The sequence below is a fragment of the Chlamydotis macqueenii genome, chromosome 15 (genome assembly GCF_036417535.1).
Source record: "Chlamydotis macqueenii isolate bChlMac1 chromosome 15, bChlMac1.mat, whole genome shotgun sequence".
Lineage (NCBI taxonomy): Eukaryota > Metazoa > Chordata > Aves > Otidiformes > Otididae > Chlamydotis > Chlamydotis macqueenii.
In genome coordinates this window covers 2,909,575-2,931,069 of record NC_141570.1, presented here as the reverse complement: position 1 = coordinate 2,931,069, position 21,495 = coordinate 2,909,575, and the positions used below count along the sequence as shown (strand labels likewise).

The following is a 21,495-nucleotide window of genomic DNA, read 5'->3' as shown; positions in this document are numbered from 1 at the left end:
GGGGCGGGAGGGAGAGCCAAGGCGGCTGCCGAGGGCTCGGGGGCTCGCTTGCTGGGGCTTGTTCACGGCACGTACTCTGCAGCGGGGCTCGGGCTAAGGCCTGGCCTCAGATCCCGTTTCCTAGGAGAAATACAGTGAGGAGTTTTGGGGTGGGTGGGTTGGGTTTTGGTTTTTTTTTTCCCCACTGGTTGCTGGAGACTTGGGGATGGAGAAACACCCAGAAGGGTCGAAAACATTTGGCTGGACACTTGTGCCAGGGCACCTTGAGCTGTAGTGTATCGAGTCAAAGGCTCCCTCATCTTGTGTTTTAATAGTCCTAGGCGAGGTTCCCCTGCCCTGGGACCGGGGAGCTTTAATAAACAGGTTGCTTTTACAGTACAAGGTCAAAAGAAGTGGGTCCCTTGAGGAGCCTTTGTCCCAGACCGCAGGTCACCCTCTGAAGGGAGGGTGGACTGCAACGGGACCTGCTGTGCAAAACGTTAACAGAAGAGTCTCTTAAATAACTACAAGAAAATACCATCACAAACGAGCCCTCCCTCTCCGGGCAGCACTTCTGAGCTAACGAGTTGGCGAGCGTTTTGCCGGTTGATCTCGGAGGCCACCGGGTTTTGCTCGACTCTAACCAGCCTCCCCCAACGATGCCTTCCAGCTTTTAATGAGATCGGAGGTTACGCCAACCTGGAGGAGGCCTACTTAAAAGCCGTGCCGGCCAAGATTGTTCCCAACGCTACGTGCCACCTGCCCAGAGCGGACGCGATGCACCTCTTTCGAGACCCGGTCTCTGGAGATCTGCCCTGGACCGGGATGACTTTTGGGCTGTCTATCATGGCCACGTGGTACTGGTGCACCGACCAGGTAAATGTAAACAAGATTCCCCTGCCCCATGTAACACAGCGTTGCCTGGGGTCCAGGCACGCTCTACTACCGCTCTCGCCCCAGAAGTCCACCTGCGCTGGGTGCCTAGTGGTCCTTTGGGCCGGTGGTCTCGGGAGGCTTCTTTTTGGAGTCAATAGAAGCACCCGGGGCTCCCGCAACCTTGTTCTTGAGGTGCTTGGACTGGGACAGTTTGGAGAGTGGGATGCCGAGGGGTGTCCTCATCTCCTCGGTTGTCTTCTGGCTCTCTGGCAGGGAGGTTAAGCGTTTGCTTGATGCTCTGGGGTTGCTCGGTGAGAGGCGGCCGGGCTGCGTGGGCTTGCTGGGGCTGAAGGCTTTGCTCTGCCAGTAGGGTTGGCTGCCTGCAACGGTCTTTTTGGGCTCAGCTCCATCCCCTCGGTATTTGGTGGCCCCAGAGGGTTTCTCGTGAGTCGGGGAGCAGGAGATCTCCTTGCCTTGTTCTCTGCCTGCGGGGTTCCTGGGTCGATAGCGGTAGATGTGCGTCCCCTGTGTGTTAAAGAGCAGAGAGAGAGATGAGCGACCGCTGCTATGAGGATGCTGTGCCCCTGCTTGGACACCCCTTCATGCATCTGTGCCATGGAGTTGGTACTCACGGACAAGTCCCTCACCCAAATTCTTCCAAGACTGGCAGCTCAAAACTGCCTCAAGCAGTTCCTCTGACCCTTGCTCCGGCAACCCTCTGTCCTCATGGCATCTCGGCAGCCCCAGCAGCCTGGAGACTGTCCCAAGCCAAGTCACAGCCACTTGGAGATCCAGGAGCAAGGATGCCAGCGGCATCTCAACATCTTCTCTCCAGCTGTGGCCTGAACACCCGACCTAATCGCCTAAGCGCTCATTTCGGGCTCAAAGAGCACTCAGTCATCCAGACCCAGCCTGTGGGATTAAGGTGCTACCGAGATCAGATGAAAGGATGGAGGGTTGGGAGAGGAGGTGGGATCAGCAGGCAGCAGCGAGCCGCAACACCGCTGCGGGGGTGGCTGTGATTAGCTGGCTTGAGAGACACGCTTGGGTCGGGTCTGAGCACCATTAACCTTAATTTTGGACTGAGTAAGGCCTTAACGCAAGGCTGTGGTCACCAGATATTTATCTGCCTCTTTGGGTGTGTCTGTGCCGCAACGTGGAGGTATGATTGCACCCCGTGCAGACATACCCGGGCGAGACTGGATCTAGCGAGCGCTGGTGCAGGGCGAGCTGGGGCTGGGAGGCCGCGGGGCCGGCTGCACCGACCTGCCCTGCCTCTGCCGTGACCCCTGCCGTGCCGCCAGCGCCGCGTCTCCGCCGTGCTGTTGGCATCATCTATGTGTTTGATCCTTTGGTCCCAAATTCCCAATGGCCTCTCTGTTCCTTGGGCAGACACCTCCTCTTTGACCAGGAGGGCTGCGTTGAAGCTGTTTAGCCTCGGTAATGCTAGATCGATTTAACTAGATTTGTTAAAATCAGTGCTAAGGTCTGAGATGACTCTAGGTGGGGAGGACCAAGGGTGACTTAGCTCCTCTCCCTTCGAGGTCATCAAGCACCTGATGCACGTGGTGCCCGAGCTGGGTGGTGGGTCCTGTGGCTCCTGACATGCTCTGGCTCTGGGGCAGAAGTTAAACCACGCTTCCCTGAGCATCCCACCCCAGGAACCAGCACCCCGTCCCCCTTGCCCACCAGTGGCATCACCCAGTGCTTCCTCAGGAGCGGCCGAATCCTACTGGGTGCTGAGAACTTCTCTTTAAGACTTTGGGGAGAGTCTGAGCTCTTTTAAAGTCAGGATTTCCTAGGGATGTTGCCTGTTTAAGAGAGAATGCCTCAAAGCCCAAGGGCTGGCCGTGTCGCAGATGGACGTGGCTTGGCCAGAGCTCTGAGCCGCGACGGTTTGAGTGATGTGGGTGGTGGGGTTGTGGTAGGAGGAGGATGGACTCAGTGTCCATTTCTTTGCGGGCGCTCTTTGGGGAGGAGATTGGATAGAAGGGGCAAGAGGGGAGAGGATGGTGGTGGGAAATGGTTGATGATGGCAGGAGGATGCGCTGCTGTGGTTGTACTGGGCTTTTGTGGCGTAACACCAACCCGTTACTGGTCTGGAGAGAAACCCAGCCCATGGGTTGGGTACTCATCTACGCTACGTTTGGGAGCTGCGTTTGGGCCCGATGCCCGGCGACTCCAGCGCTTGTAGAGGCTTGGGATGCAGTTTGGCAAGGGAGGAGGCTGCTGTGGGACAGGAGATGTTGGTGGCTCCTCAGCTGTCCCCTGGCTCTCCCACAGGTCATCGTCCAGCGGTCCCTCTCTGCCAAGAGCCTGAGTCACGCCAAGGCCGGCTCCATCCTGGCCAGCTACCTGAAGATGCTGCCCTTGTTCATTATCATCATGCCGGGGATGATCAGCAGGGTCCTGTACCCAGGTAAGGGCCTTGCCGTGCGGACGCGGAGCTGGCGGGATGGGTATTTTGCCATGAATGGGAGTGGGGGGCTCAACTGGGAATTCCTGTTAGATTCGAGGTTTCTAGAGAGTTACCCCAGGATTGCTTTGGTTTATTATTTTTACGCCTGGGAGAAACCATTCTCTGCACATCTCCATCAGCCGAGCGCTGGCGTTACTGACCTTGTTGGTGTGTTAATTATCTGCCTTTCATCAAAGGGCCAAAACGAGTTCTTGCAGGAACACCGACATACCCGGCCACTCCGAGCGAGGTGGCACCCGGGACCTGGGTCACGGAGCATCAAAGGGCTCGGTGCTCCTCGCCCTGCCCGGCTCTGCATCCCCGTTTGATGCGCGAGGGTTAAAAACCTGCTCTGAGCTCCGCGTCGCTGGCTGGGAAGCGAGGAGCCAGTGGACTCTGGACTAGGAAATTTAATTCCTTGTAAACAGAGATTAGATGCTCAGCTGGGGTCACCTCAGATGGCTCCAGTGATTTCAGCTGCTGGCTTAGCCCTGGGGCTTCGAATGCTCCGAAAACAGGGGGTGGGGAGCCTGGAGAAACCAAAATGCTTGGCAGTGGTGCAAGAGGGGATTGACTCCGTGATCTCCCTGCCCGGACGGCGCGATGCGCCTGCAGCGGGGCGCTGGCGTGCACCCTGGGAGGTGACACGCTCTGGTGTCACTGGTGGATCGGCCACGAAGCTGCTGACTGCAGCGCTCGCCCACAGAGGTTGCTGTCCCTGTTTCTCCGCCGTCTTGCTCTGCCTAATTATGTGTCCGAGTGCGCTTACTTTGATGCTAATCGCTTTTGCAAGGAGCTAGAAAACAAGCCTGAGAAGGACACGCCTGCACGCACAGTCTGTCCCTGGCTGGGCATGATGCCACGGCCGATGGGCTCCATCCCACAGCCGAGTGCCTTGGGATAACCTTTAATTCCCAAAAACCTCCCCTTTACCAGCCATTCCCATTGCCCTCCCAGACACCAGGACCTGTGGCATGGCCACCACTTCCTGGACCAAGAACACCTCTTGGGTGACTCCTACCATCGCCGCGTGTAGGGCGTTATTCTCCCGGGGCAGAAGCCTGAACTCGGCATCTAGGACGCGACACCAAAGCTGGGGATGACACCACGCCTTGGCTGAGCTGGCTGGGTCACCTCCAGGTTTGCAACCTTTGTAGGGTGGAGAAACACGGGGAAGGTTGTAGCAAAGAGTCCTACCTGTGCGGCACTGCTGGGATAGGAGCTGTTGCCGTCCAGGATGGTGCGGGGCAGCACACACCTAATCTCCACAGCGTTGCTCCTCCTCTTCGTCATGTCCTCCACACGGACATGCTTCAGGGATGGGAGGCTCCCGAGGGGGCTGAGGAAGGTGCCTCGGCTGATGTGGGGGTCACTGAGCTTCCTCTGCATGGGAAGGATCTCCCCGTTGTGGGTGACGTCCGAGTTGGTTCGTCGGAGTGGCCCGTAGCGATCCCTCACCTCGAAGTACTCGTCTGAGATGGAGGAGGCGTTGGAGCGGCGGTAGCTGTGGTCAGCAGAACTGCTGGAGTAGCTCTCCTGGTCGCTGAGAGTGATGTACTCCTCTTCCTCCTCCTCCTCTTCTGCCAGCCCGTTGTGGGCACAGGGAGGCCCTTTGTCCTCCTGTGGCCCTGCCACTGGCCGGTCAGGCTGGAGATGATGGGTCTCCATTGAGGTTGTGTTGGGGTTTTCCTCTGGTTCCTGCTTTCCATCCGTGTGGTCGTCCGGTGGTGGGTGTGCGTCACCCTCTGGGCCAGTGCTGCTGTCACAGGGCGTCACAACTTTGGTCATGAGGACACCAACGGGGATGGTCCTTGGCTTTGGAACCGGGGGCTTGATGTCCTCCAGTGTCTCCTCTGATGGCTTCAAGTGGTGGCCCACCGGTGAAGCTCCAAATGTTCCTGCTTGCTTCGTTGTCCAGCTGGCACCATCGATGGGGCTGGTAGCAGGGGCTGCAGGAGCTTCCATGGGGGTCTGTGGGGTCTGTCTTTGGTAGGGAGACACCAGAGGTGGCTCTTGTTCTGAGTTTTTCTTGGCCTCCATCTCCCTGTTCTTCAGCATCTGCCGGTGCTGGGCGCTGGCCTGGGAGACGTCGCAGACTTTGATGCGATTCATCTGCGAGAGTTTCACGTTCTTTATCTTGGGGTCAATGATGTTGATGTAGCCCAAGACTTCGCTCCCGGGCTCGGGGTCGGGCTCAACCCAGGTGGGCAGATAGTCAAACATGTTGGCTTTCTCCAGATTCAGGAGGCCGGGGTGGATGAGCAGGGAGAGGTCTGCCATGTCGCCGTGCCTGTCGCCCGCCTGGCCCTCGGGCGGGGCTTTGCCTTTGTTGTCTGTCTTCTGGTTTTTGTCCTGGTTCTCGGATGAAGTCTTGCTGATCTGGTCAGCACTCTTGGCTTTCACCAGGGCGTACTTAGGGTTTATCAGCTTCTTCACCACGGCGTTGGCAGGGGTCACCGGCACGACAGAGGGCAGCGTGACTGGCTCCGGTTCGGGCTCTTCACCCATGGAGATGGACTTGAGGCTCACCCCCTTGGACATGAGGTAGAGCTCCTGGAACTGCTTGTCGAACGCCTCCACCACTTGGCCTGAGAGGACCGTGATGACGTTTCGGTCTGTCCTTGCCGCGGACCAGGTGAAGCTGGAACAGAAGCACGTTGGAAACTCTCTGAGCGCTTGCCGGTAAATAATGCGCCTCTCCCCAACCCTGGCTTTCCCCGGGGGATCGATGGTGCTAGCAGGGATGTGACCTCACCGTAAACATTAATAATGATGAGATTGAAGAAATAGCTCTCATCCCAAATTAGAATGAAGGGTTGAGGTCTTGAGCACACTGGAACTTGAAGTAAAAATAAAAGGTGTTTGCTGTGGGCCAATGAATTTTTCACTGTAGTGTTTGCTCTTCCTCTCTCAGTTGGGCTTAGTGAAGAAAAACCAATTGGTAAATGGATGCGTGTTTTGTTGTAGGAAATGTTTCACTTCCGTGTTTATGGAACTTGTCTTTTAGAGCTGAAAAGCTTATGGAGACTGATCTGTTTCTACGTTTTCATTTGGACAAGTTGGAATAGGCTTTGGGCAGGAAATGTTTAACTGGAAAACCTGAGGTCAATGTGAGAGCTGGGACTGGCTGCGGGCTGGTGCTTTTGTCCTTCCTCGTGCTCATCACTTGGTGCTTCCCACCACCTCCTAGAAGGAACGGTGTCCTAGACCCAGCTGTGGGGTGGTGGGGACCCCTTGGGTCCCACTCCAAACCTCAGGCTGGCCTTGCAAAGCCATCTCCTGGTTTAGGAGGAGAGGAGCAAGCCTGGGATGGGGTCCTGGGGCCGGGCTGGGCAGGGACCAGCCCTTGGACCGTGTTGGCCCTCTGTGGGGTGGGCAAGAGGGGACGCCACCGATTACCTGTAGGATCCGCACATGGCCCGGTCCCCATCCACAAACATGAACTTCTGGGCCAAAGCCCCTTTGAACTTGGTGGCCGAGCGTGTGAAGAACTCCGTCCCTCCTGTGCTCCGGACTCGCAGGTTCTGCAAAGCAAAGGCAGAGGCGTGAGCAGGAGCGGGAGCAAAGGGCTGGGCTTCGGAGCATCGCTCGCCCCATCCGCAGCCCCTCCAAGGAGCAGGAAACGCTCTTCATGGCCGGCTCGGAGGAGGCTGCGGCGATGGGAAGATTAAAATAACTTACCCGAGGCCACGGAGCAAACTGTAGACTTGGTTTCAAGAATTTCCCGCTGTACCCATGTGTTGGGCAGCGTTTTCTACCCCTGGAGCTCAGCGCTGCCCGCGTCTGCGGGTAAGCAGCACGTGAGAGTGCTGCCAAACGCTTCCCATCTCCCGCAATCCATGCGAACGCCACCACGGGAGAGGCGATCCTTCTCCTCCTCCCCATGGGAGATGTACAACCAAGGGCTTTTAGGGGGAGATGGTGACCCCAGGATGGAGCACGCGGTCCGAATGGCAGTGGGCTTGTCCTCCAGCAGGGTCCCCCCTCGCTGTTCCCCTAAATATTAGTGTCTACCCCTGATTTTAAGGATGAATGGGGGGAAAAAAAAAAAACCAACAGTGGGGCAACGTCTTTTCACCCTCAGGAAACGAAACCTGGGGACGTGGGCCGAAAGGGCACGTCCCGCTGCGGAGGTGGCCGGGGAGCGGGGTGTCCTCCCCCCAGGGAGCCCGGGCGTGCAGGGGCGGTGCTGGCTCTGAAAATTCTGGTTTTTATCTTCAGTCTGGCTCACGCCTCTGTGGTTTTTTCTCTGGAGGGCACCAGCACATTTTTTGCCGCTGAGCAGATAGCATCTTTCTCTGCAAATGGTCTCCTTGGGGTGGGGAGAAAAGATTTTCTTGTGAAAGCGGCTGCATTCCTCCTGCTCCTGCTGGGATCCTGGTGAGGCCGTTGCTGGAGGCACCGCGTCGTCACCAGGTCATGCCCTCCATGGTTGTGTGCAGGTAAAAATATTTGTCCAAAAGTATGCGTCTTCCTCACCTCCAGCCTTCCTCGGCTCCCCGGGGGTCTCCTCTCTCGCCGTACCCCACGACCCAGTGCAGCCCCAAGTCTGGGCGCACCCCTGCTCCCCCCTCCCGCGCGCCGACGATTCGACGCTTTCACCATGATGGAAAAGCAAAGGCTGTCCCGAGCGGGTTTCCAAGGAAGTTTTACCCACTGGGTGGAGAATTTAGGATGGTTTTTGTGCATTTTATTTTTTTTTTTCCTAGCATTCGCCTCTTTCCCTGCTGTGGCTGGGGGAAAACAGGTGCTGAGCACCCCGGTCTCCGCAGCGCCGTTCGCTCGGAGCCGAACCTTGGCACAACGGTACAAAGCAGCCGTGGGTTTTTCTTGGGTTACACCCAGGGACACAAAGCTCCCCAGAAGCGTGGTGCCGGTTACTTTTTCCCTTCCTCCTGGCTCCCGGCGTACGGCTGCTGTTAGGTAAGATCTGTTTATTTAATCTCTCCCAAGACGAGCGAGCGACGGCGCGATGGCCGGCTGCCGAGCCCGGGACGGGGCTGAATCACTCCCCAAACACTTGCCGTTTCTCAACGCAGCGGCCGCCTTGCCCAAGCCCGCTTGCTAATTGCGCAGCGCGGAAGGCACCGAGATAACGACGTACGTTTCGTTAGCATCTCTTCGCTTACCGAGCGGCTCCCAGACTCTGCCCTACTTTCCTCACGCCCTCCCGCGTCCCGTGCCAGCAAATTGCCTGCAATACGTGGCAAATCCCGACTCCTAGACGTTTGCCGAGCTCTGCAGATGTTCTCCTGCTTTTCCAGTCCTACCACCGGGCTGCTAACGCATGAAAACACCGGCGTGCGTCAGCGCCGGCTTTTCCGGTCTCGGAGCAGCAGCAGTCTGCAGGATACCAGTTTGGATGCGGGTGAAAACTCAGCTGAGTCTGCTTTAATTGTTGTCAGCAGTAATTAAGCGGGGCCGGCGGGCTCGCCGGCTGGGGAAGGCGTGAGGCTCGTGCTTTCAGCTCCCCGGGACGGGGGTCCCCAAGCCCCCGCTGTGTCCCAGCCCCGCGTGAGGGTGTCGTGGCTCCGACGCGTTCCTGCTCAGCCGGGGCTTCGCCCTCACCGTAAGCGAATTTGGGGAGCTTGCCCGGGCACGGGCTCCCCGTCAGCCATTTGGCAGCCAGCGCGCGCACGCGGGGCCGGGTGACGTCAAGCGCGAAAACATCGCTTTTCTGCCAAGCAACAGGCGAGGCCGTGCCGCTTCATCTTCCCTTGTTTCGGACGGGATTCGTGCGCAGGAGCCGTGTCCTGGTGGGATGGGTGAACGCGGTGCGTGCGAACGGATCGGTCCCACCCTGCACTGGGGCAGAGGCTCCGGAAAAGGGGAAAATTGAGGTTTTTTTTTTTGGTTCCAGTCTCTGACTTGCAGGAAAGCCCAACAGCGAGAGAACCGGCCGGTGGTTGCTCCTGCCAGTCCTGCGCCGGGGCAGGAGCAGGCGTGGGGCTGGTGACGGCGTGGGGCTGGCGACAGCTCCTGGTGGAGCATCCGCCCCTCGGTGCGTTCCCTCTTGCTGTCGTCTTCACCAGGAGAAGCTCAGAACATCGGTTTGCCCCGGGCTCAGCAGCGCCCTGCCTGAGTCACACCCGCTCCCACGGGGTCGCGGCTCCCTGAAGGCCCCTCTGTCCCAAAACCAGCTCTGGCTGGGTACCAGCAGCCCCCTGGGCTTTCTGCATCCAGCTCTGCTTGGTGGAAATCCACGTCCCCATCTTTCATCTGTTCCCCTCCATCCTGCCGCTCCCAGATTTAGGCATCACCTTCAGCTTTGGCTACAGGAAAAATGGACTGAAGTCATCTAGCGCTGCTCAAAACTGGGGGCCGTGATCCCTCCAGGACAGGAGGCTGGTAGCTCTGGTTACATCCCTGCCCCGGACCCTTCGGACCATCCTTACCTTCAAGTGTCCAGCATGCATCTGGGCTCGCTCACACATCTGGAGGAAGTGCTTCACGTTGGTCTCATCCAAAATGATGTAGACCCCCACTTTCCTCTTGAAGCCCGCGTCCAGGAGGTCCTTGAAGATGTCCACATCGGTGAACATGTCCATGACCACCGCGATGACCTGGAGAGGGGAGAAAAGAGAGATGAGTCTGGGTGGGATGGCTGGGTGACAGCCCCGGGATGTGGCTGGTGCTTGGGTGAGAGCCGGAGCAACGTGCTCCCGGATCGAGATTCCATATGGAGGAGCCCAAGGGTGGAAAGGAGGAGCCCCCCGTCCCATTCCTCTACTGGAAATTTGGTCTCCGGTGGTGGCCTGTAGCATAACGTACATGTGAGAAAAATGATTTCTGAGGGTGAATCTGACTTTCCTGCCTTTAACAAACCTCACAGATTTCAAAGCCCAGTTTCTGGCTGAGACGTTTGAGGTCCCTGCCTGCAGTCCCGTGGCGGGGAGCAGCCGAAGGGGAAACCTGTCACGTGGTGATGTGTCCGTCTGTCCGAGGGCGTGTTGCGTGCGGCGGTCGCTGTCTCCAGGGTTATCAAGCGTGCTGGTTCTGCCGCACAGCTCTGCGGTGATCATCCCTCCTTCTTCCCAGGCCGTACCAAAGCGAAGCAGAGCGGTGCCAGTGCCCCATGCAGTGACAGGGTTTGGCACACAGCAGCGTCACTGTTCATCGCAAGCCGGAGCCGCCTTGTACCCCGCACGTTCACGGTAGGAAGTCTCATCTGCGCCGTGTCCAGCCGTGCCGGGGTTTTGCCGAGATGGCTGCCCAAGCACCAAAGGTCACTCCACGCCCAAGGATTTTGCCTCCCTGGAGACGGCGTCACCCATGACGCAACGGTGAGCAGCAACGGCGCGGTTGCGATAGGGCAGCGTGGCCACCTCTGCCTCCCCTCATCCCGCACGGGGTGGCAACCGCCGCGCAGGAGAGCAGCTTGTCATCGGGGCGTCATCGTTGGTGCCCCTGTCTCTGCAGCTCTTCTTGGAAGGCGCCCTGGGTTGGGGGGAGATGGGTGTTTGCTCCGAGCCCCGGCGCCTCTCAGCTCTTTGCCCTCCCAGGGGGGGTCCGTAGCCGCGGGACGTGGCCGAGCCGGGGGGGACACCAGTGCGGGAGCGTGCACGCCGTGGGGTGACACAGGGAGACCCCGGGATGCTCCTCCCTTGGGAGGGAAGGGATGAGGATGGTGCCAGGCGCTTGCACACTCAGGCACGTCCAGTCTCGGGCTCTCAAAGCACCCAGCTGCCTTTTAATTAGCGCTGTGCCACAGGAGGTGGAGAGCTCTAATTAAGAGCAGGATCGTGCGTTATGACACCCTTCCCTTCCCTTTCTGCAGGCGATGGGGCGAGGAGCGAGGCTGTGTGCGGAGCCCTGGCCTGCGCCAGCTCCGATGCCTCCCCACCCCCCGCCACGCACGAGCGTTTTGGGAGAGAGGGGGCTTTCCGGCTCTGCCGCTCTATTTCAACTGAATTCCCCTTTATCCTCACCTGAGAGCCTCTCATCAGGTTTTGCCGGGAAAGGATAAATCCTCCCCCTCTTGCTCGTGTGTTTTGCATGTCCTTGTTGTCCTGGCGGGGAAACTGAGGCAGGAAACCGGGCGCCCGCTTTGCATGGGCTGCCCAGCGAGCGCCGCGCTCGTCTCGCCGGCGCTGTAAAGTGGGACAGGTTCAAAGCTGCTCTTACAGTCCAGGGATTGGCTTTTCCGTTTCCAGCAAGTAAGCGGGGAGGAGCTGGGCTGTCTGCCGTGAGTCCAGGGTGAGGGGCACCTGAGCCCAGCCGGTGCCTCCCTGGCTGGAGGAGGTGGGGTCGGCGGCACTTTGCTTCCCTCTCTGACACGGATGCTCCCCGCGTCCATGGTCATGTCACTTTGCCTGCACGCCGCACGTGGTCTGGGCAAGGTGGAGGGCTTATGAAATGGGGATGAGGATAGTATTGGCCTTCATTTTGGGAGGAAAAAAGTGCATTTTCCCACTGCGGTCCCAGAATTCCCAAGGCCTCGGCTGACTGCTATGGCTCTGAAGAGGGGAAGGTGCCTTGCAGGGATGCAGGCAGGGCACGGTGACGTCCCCCCGTCCCAAGTGCTGCTCACGCAGCGACGGTGAGCAGGCAGCGTGCTGCAGGCGGTCGCCCAGGCTCTCACCCGCTTGCCCACATTTTCAACCCGATTCCTCCTGCTCGGCTGGTGCATCCTGTTGCCGCTCAAGCGCTTCTGCTTCCCTCCCCGCCGCGTCTCGCCTGCAGGACAGGCTTGGCCTGGGTTTGTCACTGGGATCTCATGCCAGCGTGCCAACGTGCTGCCCCGTCACGAAACGGGTCAGGGGAGCAAGGACGGCGCTGGCGGCACTGCCGACGCGGTGACTGTCCGGGGGTGAAACCTGAGCGCTTGAACCTGGGCTGGGTCCGTGCCAAACGCAGGTGTAGGGTTTAATCTGCAAAGAATGGAGGTCTGTCTGCTCCGAAGAGAAATCCTATCTGCTATTTACTTCCCAGCCTGGGGAATGGGAGTGTCTGGAGCAAACTGTGCCGTCCTGCTCCAGGAAGCGAGCTTGGCACCTTTGTCCCCGTCACCTCAACCAGGACAGTGCTTGGTGCCGGCAAGGTCCTCGACTTCACCTCTTCCCAAAACCCCTTTGCTGCTGCGACATCCCAGGAAGCTTCGCCATCCCTTTGCCATTCATCCTGAGGGTGCGGAGAAGACCTGCCCCAAATCTACAGCCAGATGCTCCCAGCTTCTGAGCAGGTGCCATTTTCCTTCCCGAGGTCCCAGAAGCGGCCAAGATCCATCGGGTGCGGTGGACGCATGGATTCTGGGAGCAGCGACACACGCAGAGCACGGCACGGGGACACCGGGTCCCGACACCCCACGGAGCGGTGAGCATCGCATCCCCTCGAACGCCGGGCCAACGACGTCGGGATTCTTCCACACGGCTTTGATGAGCGCGCAAACTGCAGGATCATGTTTTATAGAGGAAGTGACAGCTCTGGATTAGCTCACTCTGAATCATCAGATAATGACTTTTGGGGCACACCACGTGGGTATTTAATAAATTAGGCAGGCACCGACGCAATTAGAGGGAGCGCGTTGGGATGAGGGAGAGGTGGGACAAGTAGCATCAATAATTGCTCTCCCCTGTCAACCCTTTCATCCAGGAATGGCGGAAGGTTTTGTAAACAGTAATTAATAGGGCCTCCCAACCTCGGCTGGAAGCTGCGCAGGGTCATTATATCACCGCAATCCCAAACCCGAACCTCGAGTGCGGAGAGGAGGTCAGACTTCGGTGGCTTTCGGCCAAGGTCGGTGTTTTTGGCCTGCTCTGGTTTCTGCTCAGATAGAGCCAAAATGTAGGGAAGAAGAGAGGAGGGTCTGCTTCCTCCCTGCCCGTCCTGTGAGCTTGGCAGCTTGGATCCACATGGAGGGGAGAGATGGCCCTGCCGTGGCCGGAGCTGGTGAAGGTCTCCAGGGTGAAGCCCGGTGGTGCGCCATGTCCCTGACCACCTCCGTTCGCTGGCCACAAAGACGGGGATTTGCTGGGAGGGCAGGGACCTGGCCGCAGGATCCTGCGTCTCTGCTCTCCCATTTATTCCCAGAAAGAGGAGGGGATCATTTCCATCCCCTGCTCTGGCTCTGCAGAGCAAAGCAGAGGCTCTGAACCCAGCAGCATCTGGCCTTGTTCCTTCAAGTGAGTAGGTTCATCTGTGCTGTCAAAGGGGCCTCACGTCCCAGCTCTTGGCTTCCTCATCCCAGCTCCGAGCTGCCACGAGCCTGCCCAGCCTCAGCAGCGCTCACGTGGGCACTGAACTTTCCTTGGTGGGGCTGTCTGTTGGGTGAACTTTGCTCTTCTGGCCATGAGACAGCTGCTTGCGTGGTGATGTTTGGTGTCGGGCATCTGCGACTGTTCCCGGCCAAGTGTCTTTGACAGCGGCTGGAGCAAGGCTCATCCTCTGGGATGCAGTACCAGAGCTCTCCCAGGCCCGTGCTCCTTCGCAGGCAGATGAAGACCATTGCTGTTGCCCGGTGGGATGGGACAATTCAGCAAGGATCTCCTCAGGCTAGCCTACGTGACATCTGATGGGGCGACAGCCTGACCGTCCCTCTGTCCCCTCTTGGCTTCTTCAGCCAAACCCTTTCACCTCTGACCTGCCGTGAGGACCTTAAGCCTTGGCCAAAATCTCCAGGCTCAGAGGAGGGTGGTCCTAACCCATCGTCCCCACGCTTGGGAGCAACCACACCACTGCTCCTCGTATCTGGGGTGGGAGCCCTCTGGAAGAACCCCACTCATCAGACCCTGTAACTCCCGCCATCCCCAGACCCTGCAGACTTCAGCTTTGAAGCACGCTCCCATCTCTACGTTTCCTGGGGTGCTGTGAGCTCCAAGGAGGCTCCTGCGTGTCACCACCTCTCATCCCACCGCCAAGGACCGGGAGGCGGAGCCCAGCCCCTGCTCGTGGGGCATCAAGGTATGGGTGAGGAGCACGGTGGCATCGGCCGCGTCCCTGCGGCTCGGGGCAGGCTCCAAGGAGAGGTGGGGATGGTGCAGGCAGGAGGGCCTGGCAGCTGCCTGACTCAACCGCCCGGCTCTGCCGAGCGGGAGGAGGGTGGCAGGATGACTCAGGAGATGCCGTTTGCGCGGGGGCAGGCGGGGAAGTGGTGAGTAGGCAAAGCCAGGCAGGAGCTGCAAGCCCGGATGAGACCCAGCTGGAAAGACCCGGAGGTGAGACGTTGTTTGTTGTGGGGGAGTTCTCCCATCCTCCATCCCGTGGGACTTCAGCCCTGCCGTCCCTTTGCCCTCACCACACAGCCCTTTGGTGAGGAAGATGTTGCAGTAAGGACAGGTCACCTCGACTTCTGCAAGGTGGCAGCGACCGGAGATGGCTCCTGTCCGCAGCGGGGCAGCCCCGGTCCCCGTATCAGCTGTCCCCACAAGCCAGCTGCCTTGGACGTGTTGGGAAATCAGTTTTCCTGCCTGAGCCGGGGCTCTTTGTGCTCTGACCCTCTGCTCCTGGGGAGGCTGCGTGCCGCCCGGCTTCCCCCTCTCCTGCTAGGGTCTGTGAACCCCTGCACCAGCCCTGGCACAGGGGTCTCCAGAGCCCAGTGGACCCAGTGCATCCCAGCCTGTCTCCCCCTGCTCCATAGCCACCCTGGCAGGATCTCCTTGTTTTTCTGCTGGAGCATCCCCGGGGGCTGGGATGTTGCTCCCTCAGAGCTGGATTTCTCAAGGGAGCCGACGCACAGAGCTCAAAGGGCTTCGACCACCAGCACCACACAACCAGCAGGCACCGACCCCTCCTGCACTTCCCAGCTGGGACTGGGAGACTGGGAAATACCAGCAACCTCTGTCCACCACCGCTGGCCTTCAACGTGTGCCATCATCTCCCTCCTCCTCAGCTTGATGCCACGGGGAGGACAAGTCTCAACCCAAATCCCCTCAGCATCTCCCCAGCCTTGTCCTGCACACTGGTTTCCTCTGAAAGCCAGGATGACGCCAGCTTGGAGCGCCGCGGCTATCTTGGGCCAAACTTGACCCTCGCATGCGTCAACGCCAGACCGGTGGCTTTGGCTGCTTTGCCCCGGGGCTCAGTTTGGCTCCTCCGGTTCCTGCGTGTTGCCACACGCAGTCATGCAGGGCTCTGGGAATAACGATTGTGGGATACCGGGACCGTGGGCTGGCAGCTGGAAAGCAGCTCAACCCATTTTTTTTTCCCCACAGCCCCGTAGGGACCCTGGGATTATTGACGCTGCCGCACGGATGGTGGGAAGGGTCGCGGTCCTCCCGGGGAGCCTTGGGCCAGGCTAACGGCATCTCCAGCAAAACCTGATCCCCAAGTATTGATTACACTCAACGAACATGGAAGAACCCCCAACCCTTGACCCCGATGCCTTTGCCTGGGCAGAGCATCCTGCACGAGGAGGATCGCCTGGCTGAGCAGGATTTTGGGGTTCACCCTCAGCAGGACAGCCTGTGGCAGATCCTGCCCCGTCCCCGTGGCGCGCCTCACCTTCTGAGCCTGGCAGATCATCTTCCGCACCACCTCCTTGATGTGCGCTTGCCCCTCGATGGGCGGCTGCATGTAGACGGTGGCGCGGGTGACGCCGCGGTAGGCGATGGTCTCAGGCCAGCCGAGGTCCAGCTGAGGGATGGAGCGGTCGGACCTCTGGGGCCAGTACTCCAGGGAAGGGGCCACGTCCTGCTCGTCCCCTTGGCTGTTGCGGTCGCCTTCGCTCTCCCCAGCGCTGCTGCCGTGGCGCGGGATGTACTCGGAACCGGGATCGTATGTCTCCAACGTGTCCAGGATCTTCTTTAGCTCCAGCTCGGAGAGGAAGTCCCTGATGTTCTCCTTCTTCAGGACCTCGTAGAAGGCGTCGCGGCCACGGGAGGCCAGTGCCTCCAGGGCCAGGCGTTGCTCCTCGCTGTAGAAGAACTCAGGCTTGGACTCACTGGACCTCCAGTTGACGTGGCTGTCATCCAGGCACTGCACCTGGGAGAAAGCCATGGTGGCCGCACGCGCCGGCACCCTCTCCGAAGGGAGCTCTCTACCCCCAACGAGCGCCGGATGTCGATGACAAATTAATTATTCTCCAGTCTTTAAACACGGGATTTGCTTTGCCCTCTCGGGCTCAACGCGCAGCTGGTGAAACCCGTTCGCTCCCTCCTCTGCCGGCTCCTGCCACGCTGGAGCTCTTCTCTGCTGCGGAGGAGGATCTGGGGATTCGGTTTCTCGCTTCCTCCCGGCTCCGCGCGGCGTAGAGGGCTCCGGGCGAGGAAAACCTGGAGCTTCCCACGGCTGGGGCAGAGACGGCCCAGGGTGCACATGCACCACCGGGAAGGTCCTCTACCTCCGGGTCCACGGTCTTCTCATCATCTGCTCTTTCAAGACAACGATAACACCGGATAAAATAAAAAAATGGAAAACAAACGAGCAAAAAACCAGCTCAACGAAGGGCAGAGAAAAGCAGGGTTTCTCGGCCCAAACGCCGCCCGTGGTTATCGCTCCTGGAGAACCGGCTCGGCGCTGGGTTTCGCGGCAGGGAACGTCTCCGCTGGCCTCTTGCGCATCGCCCTGGCTGGCAGGTCGATTATTTCGGGCTCCTGCCAGCGCGCAGTGCCGGGCCGGACAGGTAAGAGCAAGAAGTGAAAAGAGGAAAAGCAAAAGAGTGATTCATGGCTCCGCCCTGCCCCACCTGCGGTCACATGCTGCCCTCGCATTCCCAGTTCCACCTCGCGTTAACTCTTTCCGCTGATGCCGCCCTCGCACCTCCACCCCCACCTGAGAGACCCCCGGGACCGTGCAGGACATCGCTGGGTGGCTGGGGAGGGTCTGGGTGTTTGTTTTAAAAACCCAAGTTGATCACCCCCTGTTATCACCCCCTCTCCCAGTGTGCCAGCTGGGAAGTCAATATTTCCCAGGAAAGCGGCTCTGCGGCGTGGTTAACCCCTCTGATGCCACGCGCGAGGACCCCCACGCTGGTGCGGGAGCTCGGAGCCCAGGTGCGTCCTGGGTTGGAGCTGCCATAATGGGGCAAAGCTGTGCCGGGAGGGGTTGGACTGGACATTGGGAAGCATTTCTTCACTGAGAGGGTGGTCAAACCCTGGAGGAGGCTTCCCAGAGAGGTGGGTGATGCCCTAAACCTGTCGGTGTTTGAGAGGTTAGGGTTGGGTCAGCCCTGAAGCGGTCAGGCAGTTGGACCAGATGACCATTGTAGGTCCCTTCATGGTCACGGCGCTAGAGCTTGCTGCATCAGATTGTGCTAATAACTGGGAGCTGGGCAAAAAACCCACCCTGGCTCTGTCACTTGGTGCTCACGAGCCAGAACCGCGGAGCTTTTTCAGCTCGGCAACTCAGATGAAGGCGAATTTCAAGATTCGGGGTCAGATTCTCGCAGCGATGCGAAGAAGGGAAGTGCCAGGGGCTGCGTCTCGCTCCCCGGCGTTGGTGCGGCTCATCTGGATCTGCAGCCGCCTGGATGAGAGCCCCGCTTGAGTCAGGCTCCCGAGGCGAAGCCGCCCGTCCGCCCGGCCATCAAAGCGCTCCTCTCTGCTAACGCGGCGGCCGTGCAGCGTCCCGGACCCGGCTGGCGCTTGCGGTGCGGTGAAGCGCCGAGCCCAGGGAGGATTTGGAAGGAACGAGGAGTCAGAAATGTGCAGAAAAGGGAGAAACTCCAGCGGGGCTTCGTCAAACTGATGTCTGCTCAGCTTTGAGTCCCAGGAATGGGTGGTTATGGGGAACTGGTGACTTTTCTCCCCTTGAACTGGGTTTATGCACGGTAAAGGCTGGCCAAAACCAACCCCCTGCCAGGCCCCCCCCATGCAAAATCGTGCGCGGGGTTGCGCCCAGCCCTGGTCTGTCCTGTGCGGGAGGTGACAGCGTGGGGCCGGGGGAGACACGGGGATGCGTCAGCCGTGCGCCGGGATCAGGATGAAGTGTTCGGCTCCCACCAGATACCGGCTCGGGAGGTGTTTTGGGTGGAGCCGGCAACTTTAGGGAAAGGCTGCGCTGACCCCGCGGGGATTTCTTGGTGGTGGGACGTCACCCTCACGTCGTGGCCTGGACAGCAGCGGAGACCGAGGGTGCTGGAGGCAAAATTGAGTATTTTAGGTGAAATCCCAGCCTACGCTGATGGAGTTGCACCTGGGACAGCAAACCGACAGAGCTAAGCACCCACGGGTGAGCCCCGGGACCTCATTCCCAATTATTTTCCCCCATTTGGGTGGCCCAGCCCTGGTCGGTTGGGAGATGCCCCGGATCAGGACTGGCGCATCGGGCGTGCGTGGTGTGGCTGGAGCGTGCTGCGGTTGTCCCCGCCTCAGCCACCGCAGGCTGCCCAGCCTCTGTTTTGTTTTATTTTTTCAATTGTGCAAGGAAATTTATGATCTCTTTAGCAGGGCGTGTGTGCTTTACGATTTATTATGTGAGGTGGCATAAACGCGGCGTCCCATCTGTCATGCGAGGTGTCGGCTCCTACGGCCACGTTGGGGCCACAGAGACCCTCGCGTGGGGTGAAGGCACCTGGGTCCCCCGTCCCCAGTTGCCTTTGGTCCCCAGTTCCTGGGGATGGGGGACCCAGGCGCCTTCGCTCCACGCAGAAGATTCAGGGAAAGAGCCTTTGTAGGAGCCTTTTTCTGGAGCGGGTTGGTCCTTGCTGTCACAGATGTCCCTGCTTGGCCACCCCGGCCTGACCCAGCAGGACAGGCACCACCCGGCCCCGCTCCTGCAACCGGTACCAGATCCAGCTCCTCCCAGCTGAAGATGGAAGCATTAATTACACCCTCCTAATTAATTTCTAGCAGAGGGCTTAATGACAAAGTGAGGCAGCGGGGTACAATACTGGGCTCTGCTCCTGGCTTGGGGGCTCCGGTCACGCTGCTGAGCTTGGCTCCCGCTTTCTCCCAGGTCCCAGTGAGGGGTTCGGTGGCAGAGCTGAGCCCTGGGACGGGCGTTTCGGCTGGGCCGTGACACCCAGACGCCGCTTTGCCCTCTGGAGCATCTTCCGCCCCGCCGGCCGCCAGCCATTTGCATGGAGCCGTGCATGACGTGGTGTTTTTAGAGAGGGGGAAACTGAGGCACGGAGCGGTGATGGCAGCTTTACTCACAGCTGCCGGAGGGCAGAGTCAGCGGAGCCGCAGCGCTGACTTTCACCCCGGGGAAAGGCGGCCCAACTTGGGCTTTTTTAGCATCCTTGGGATGCGCTTGGGAGCATCGCCTGCATCCCATCGCGTCCCCATCGCCCCCCATGCTGCATCCCATCGCAAAGCCCCGGGGTGTTACCAGCTGCTGTTTGCCGTCACCAGACTGAGGGCTGCACCCCGCTTTTGCAGGGGTCACCGTGGGGGAGGACCGGGAATGATGCTCCCGGTCGTGTACGGGGATCACCCGCGCTCCTCGGCGGGGGACGCAGACCGAAGAGCCCGGTAACCCATCCGTACTTATACCTGACATTAATTTCCATCCAGTTCAATATTTTATGAGCGTAGCAATAAAAAGACAAAAAAAAAAACCCAACCCAAAAACCAACAAAATATAAAAAAAAAAAACCCCAAAAATCCCAAACAAAAAAAAAACACCACACAAAAAAAACCCCAAAAAAAACCAAAAAACAAAGGAGGCAGCGGTGGCCCTCCATGCGGGATGCGCTCCCAGATCCCCAGGTCTGGGCATCGTGGCCGTAGCCGAGGGCTGATGGAGGGGGGGTGCTGGGCTGGTCCCTGTCCCATGGGGGGGTCCCAGCGCCTCACCTGCCTCTGTCCCCCAGACAGCGTGGCCTGCGTGGACCCCGAGGAGTGCGCCCGGGCGTGCGGGGCCGCCGTGGGCTGCTCCAACATCGCCTACCCCAAGCTGGTGGTCGAGCTGATGCCCAGCGGTAGGTGGGTGGGAGGGGGCCGCCTCGGGCTCCAGATGTCCTGGGGGGGACCCTGTGGGTGGTTTGGGTGGGTTCACGCGTGGGATGGCCCCTGCAGCCCCTCGAGGTGAGTCCAGAACGGAGGTCAGGGGACGTGGGTGACCAAGGGGCAGCGCAGGGTCCCGGTGTCCCGAGGTGCAGCTGGGTGTCCCCAGACCCTGTCCTTGCCCCCGGGGGGACCCCAGGGTGTGCCTGAGGAGGGGGAGGCGTTATCCCTGGGCTAAGCATCAGGGCTGCCCCATCCCGTCCTGTCCCATCCCACCCCAGTACCCCCAGTTTGGCTGCTCCCTGACGGTCCCTCTCATCCCCAGGGCTGCGGGGTCTGATGATCGCGGTGATGATGGCCGCGCTCATGTCCTCCCTGACCTCCATCTTCAACAGCAGCAGCACCCTCTTCACCATGGACGTCTGGAGGAAGCTGAGGCCGGGGGCCGGCGAGAGAGAGCTGCTCTTGGTGGGCAGGTGGGGACCGTGGGTTTTGGGGAGACCGGTGGGGCTGGTCTGGCCCTCTGTGATCTGCCTTTGGTGCCCAGGAGCTTGCAAAGCGCCTGTTTATGAAAGGAAAATAAGCCCTTGGATTATTTCATGTATGAAAGCGCTGGAAAGGCAGACGGGGCGTTCTTGGCGTTCGGAAGGGCAGGGCTGTGCCCGGCGCGAGGCCTTTCCCTCGACGCCTCTGGTCCGTTCCTGGAGGGAAGGCGCTGGCTGCTCCGCGCCGAGGTCACGAGTGAAGCGCGGGAGGGATCTTCGCCGGGCGGCAAAGGGCAGCGCTGCCCGCACGCGGCCCGGCTGCTCCCGGGGGGCGGGGGGTGCCAGCGGGGAGCCCGGGGACGCGCCCGCGGTGCCGCGTTCCTCGAGGCGGCAGAGTCAGCGCTGGGGAATGCCCCGGCGCGATGCCGGGGTGCGCGGGGAGCGTCCTCGGCGCGGGGCAGGGAATAACAAGGAGGGAAACTGGGTCAGGGCTTTGGCTGGGCTGCGCTGGGGCTTGACTGGTCTGGCGGCTCCAGGAGCAGCCGTTTCTTGGCATCCTCCGTCTCCGAAGGGCGGGAAGGGGATGGGCGTCGATCCCGGGAATCGCAGTCCCACACGGATCCCCCCATGGGAACGGGGGTGCTCGAGTCGGAGCCTGCCTCGCCCTTCCCCGCCACCGGCATCGATGCCGGTGACGAGAGGCGTCCCACCACGGGAGCGCGTTCCCGAGGCCGGTTAACGAGCGTTTGCGAAGGGCTTTGCCCTCCTGGGGCGGGAGCCGCCGCTGCGGTCGATCCCGGGCGATTCGTTAGTGCATCGGGCGATTCGTGCAAGCGGGGTGCTGCAGATCGTCACCGCCGTACGGCCCCGTGGG

The 21,495-nt window shown here is 60.0% G+C and overlaps 2 protein-coding genes across 6 annotated transcripts in view; one reads left to right on the top strand and one right to left on the bottom strand.

The window, feature by feature from the left end:
* Positions 1 to 21,495, top strand: part of SLC5A10 (solute carrier family 5 member 10) — a 36,342-nt gene that overhangs the window by 12,201 nt on the left and 2,646 nt on the right. For 3 of the 5 annotated variants that reach the window (XM_086759330.1, XM_086759331.1, XM_086759333.1), the window contains 4 exons: positions 650 to 855; positions 3,139 to 3,274; positions 20,004 to 20,111; positions 20,462 to 20,612. In XM_086759330.1, coding sequence (XP_086615456.1) covers positions 650 to 855; positions 3,139 to 3,274; positions 20,004 to 20,111; positions 20,462 to 20,612 — 601 coding nt within the window. Of the gene's footprint in view, positions 1 to 649; positions 856 to 3,138; positions 3,275 to 5,081; positions 5,097 to 5,906; positions 5,931 to 14,578; positions 14,588 to 20,003; positions 20,112 to 20,461; positions 20,613 to 21,495 lie in introns of all 5 variants that reach the window. The other 2 variants (XM_086759332.1, XM_086759334.1) reach the window with 2 other exon arrangements.
* SACK1G (scaffolding CK1 anchoring protein G) lies at positions 717 to 16,246 on the bottom strand. The gene is made up of 5 exons (XM_086759329.1): positions 15,752 to 16,246; positions 9,709 to 9,876; positions 6,713 to 6,837; positions 4,511 to 5,954; positions 717 to 1,380 (listed from the first exon to the last, which is right to left on the bottom strand). The coding sequence occupies exons 1-5, from the start codon at positions 16,244 to 16,246 to the stop codon at positions 961 to 963; spliced, it is 2,652 nt and encodes an 883-aa protein (XP_086615455.1). The 3' UTR covers positions 717 to 960.

Bases quoted from the DNA above. Each gene is read 5' to 3' on its own strand.
- SACK1G (XM_086759329.1), bottom strand. From the start codon at position 16,246: ATGGCTTTCTCCCAGGTGCAGTGCCTGGATGACAGCCACGTCAACTGG. The intron at 6,838-9,708 runs GTAAGGATGGTC...TTTGCTTTGCAG, and splicing joins TGCATGCTGGACACTTGAAG to AACCTGCGAGTCCGGAGCAC. The intron at 5,955-6,712 runs GTAATCGGTGGC...CTTCTGTTCCAG, and splicing joins GCCATGTGCGGATCCTACAG to CTTCACCTGGTCCGCGGCAA.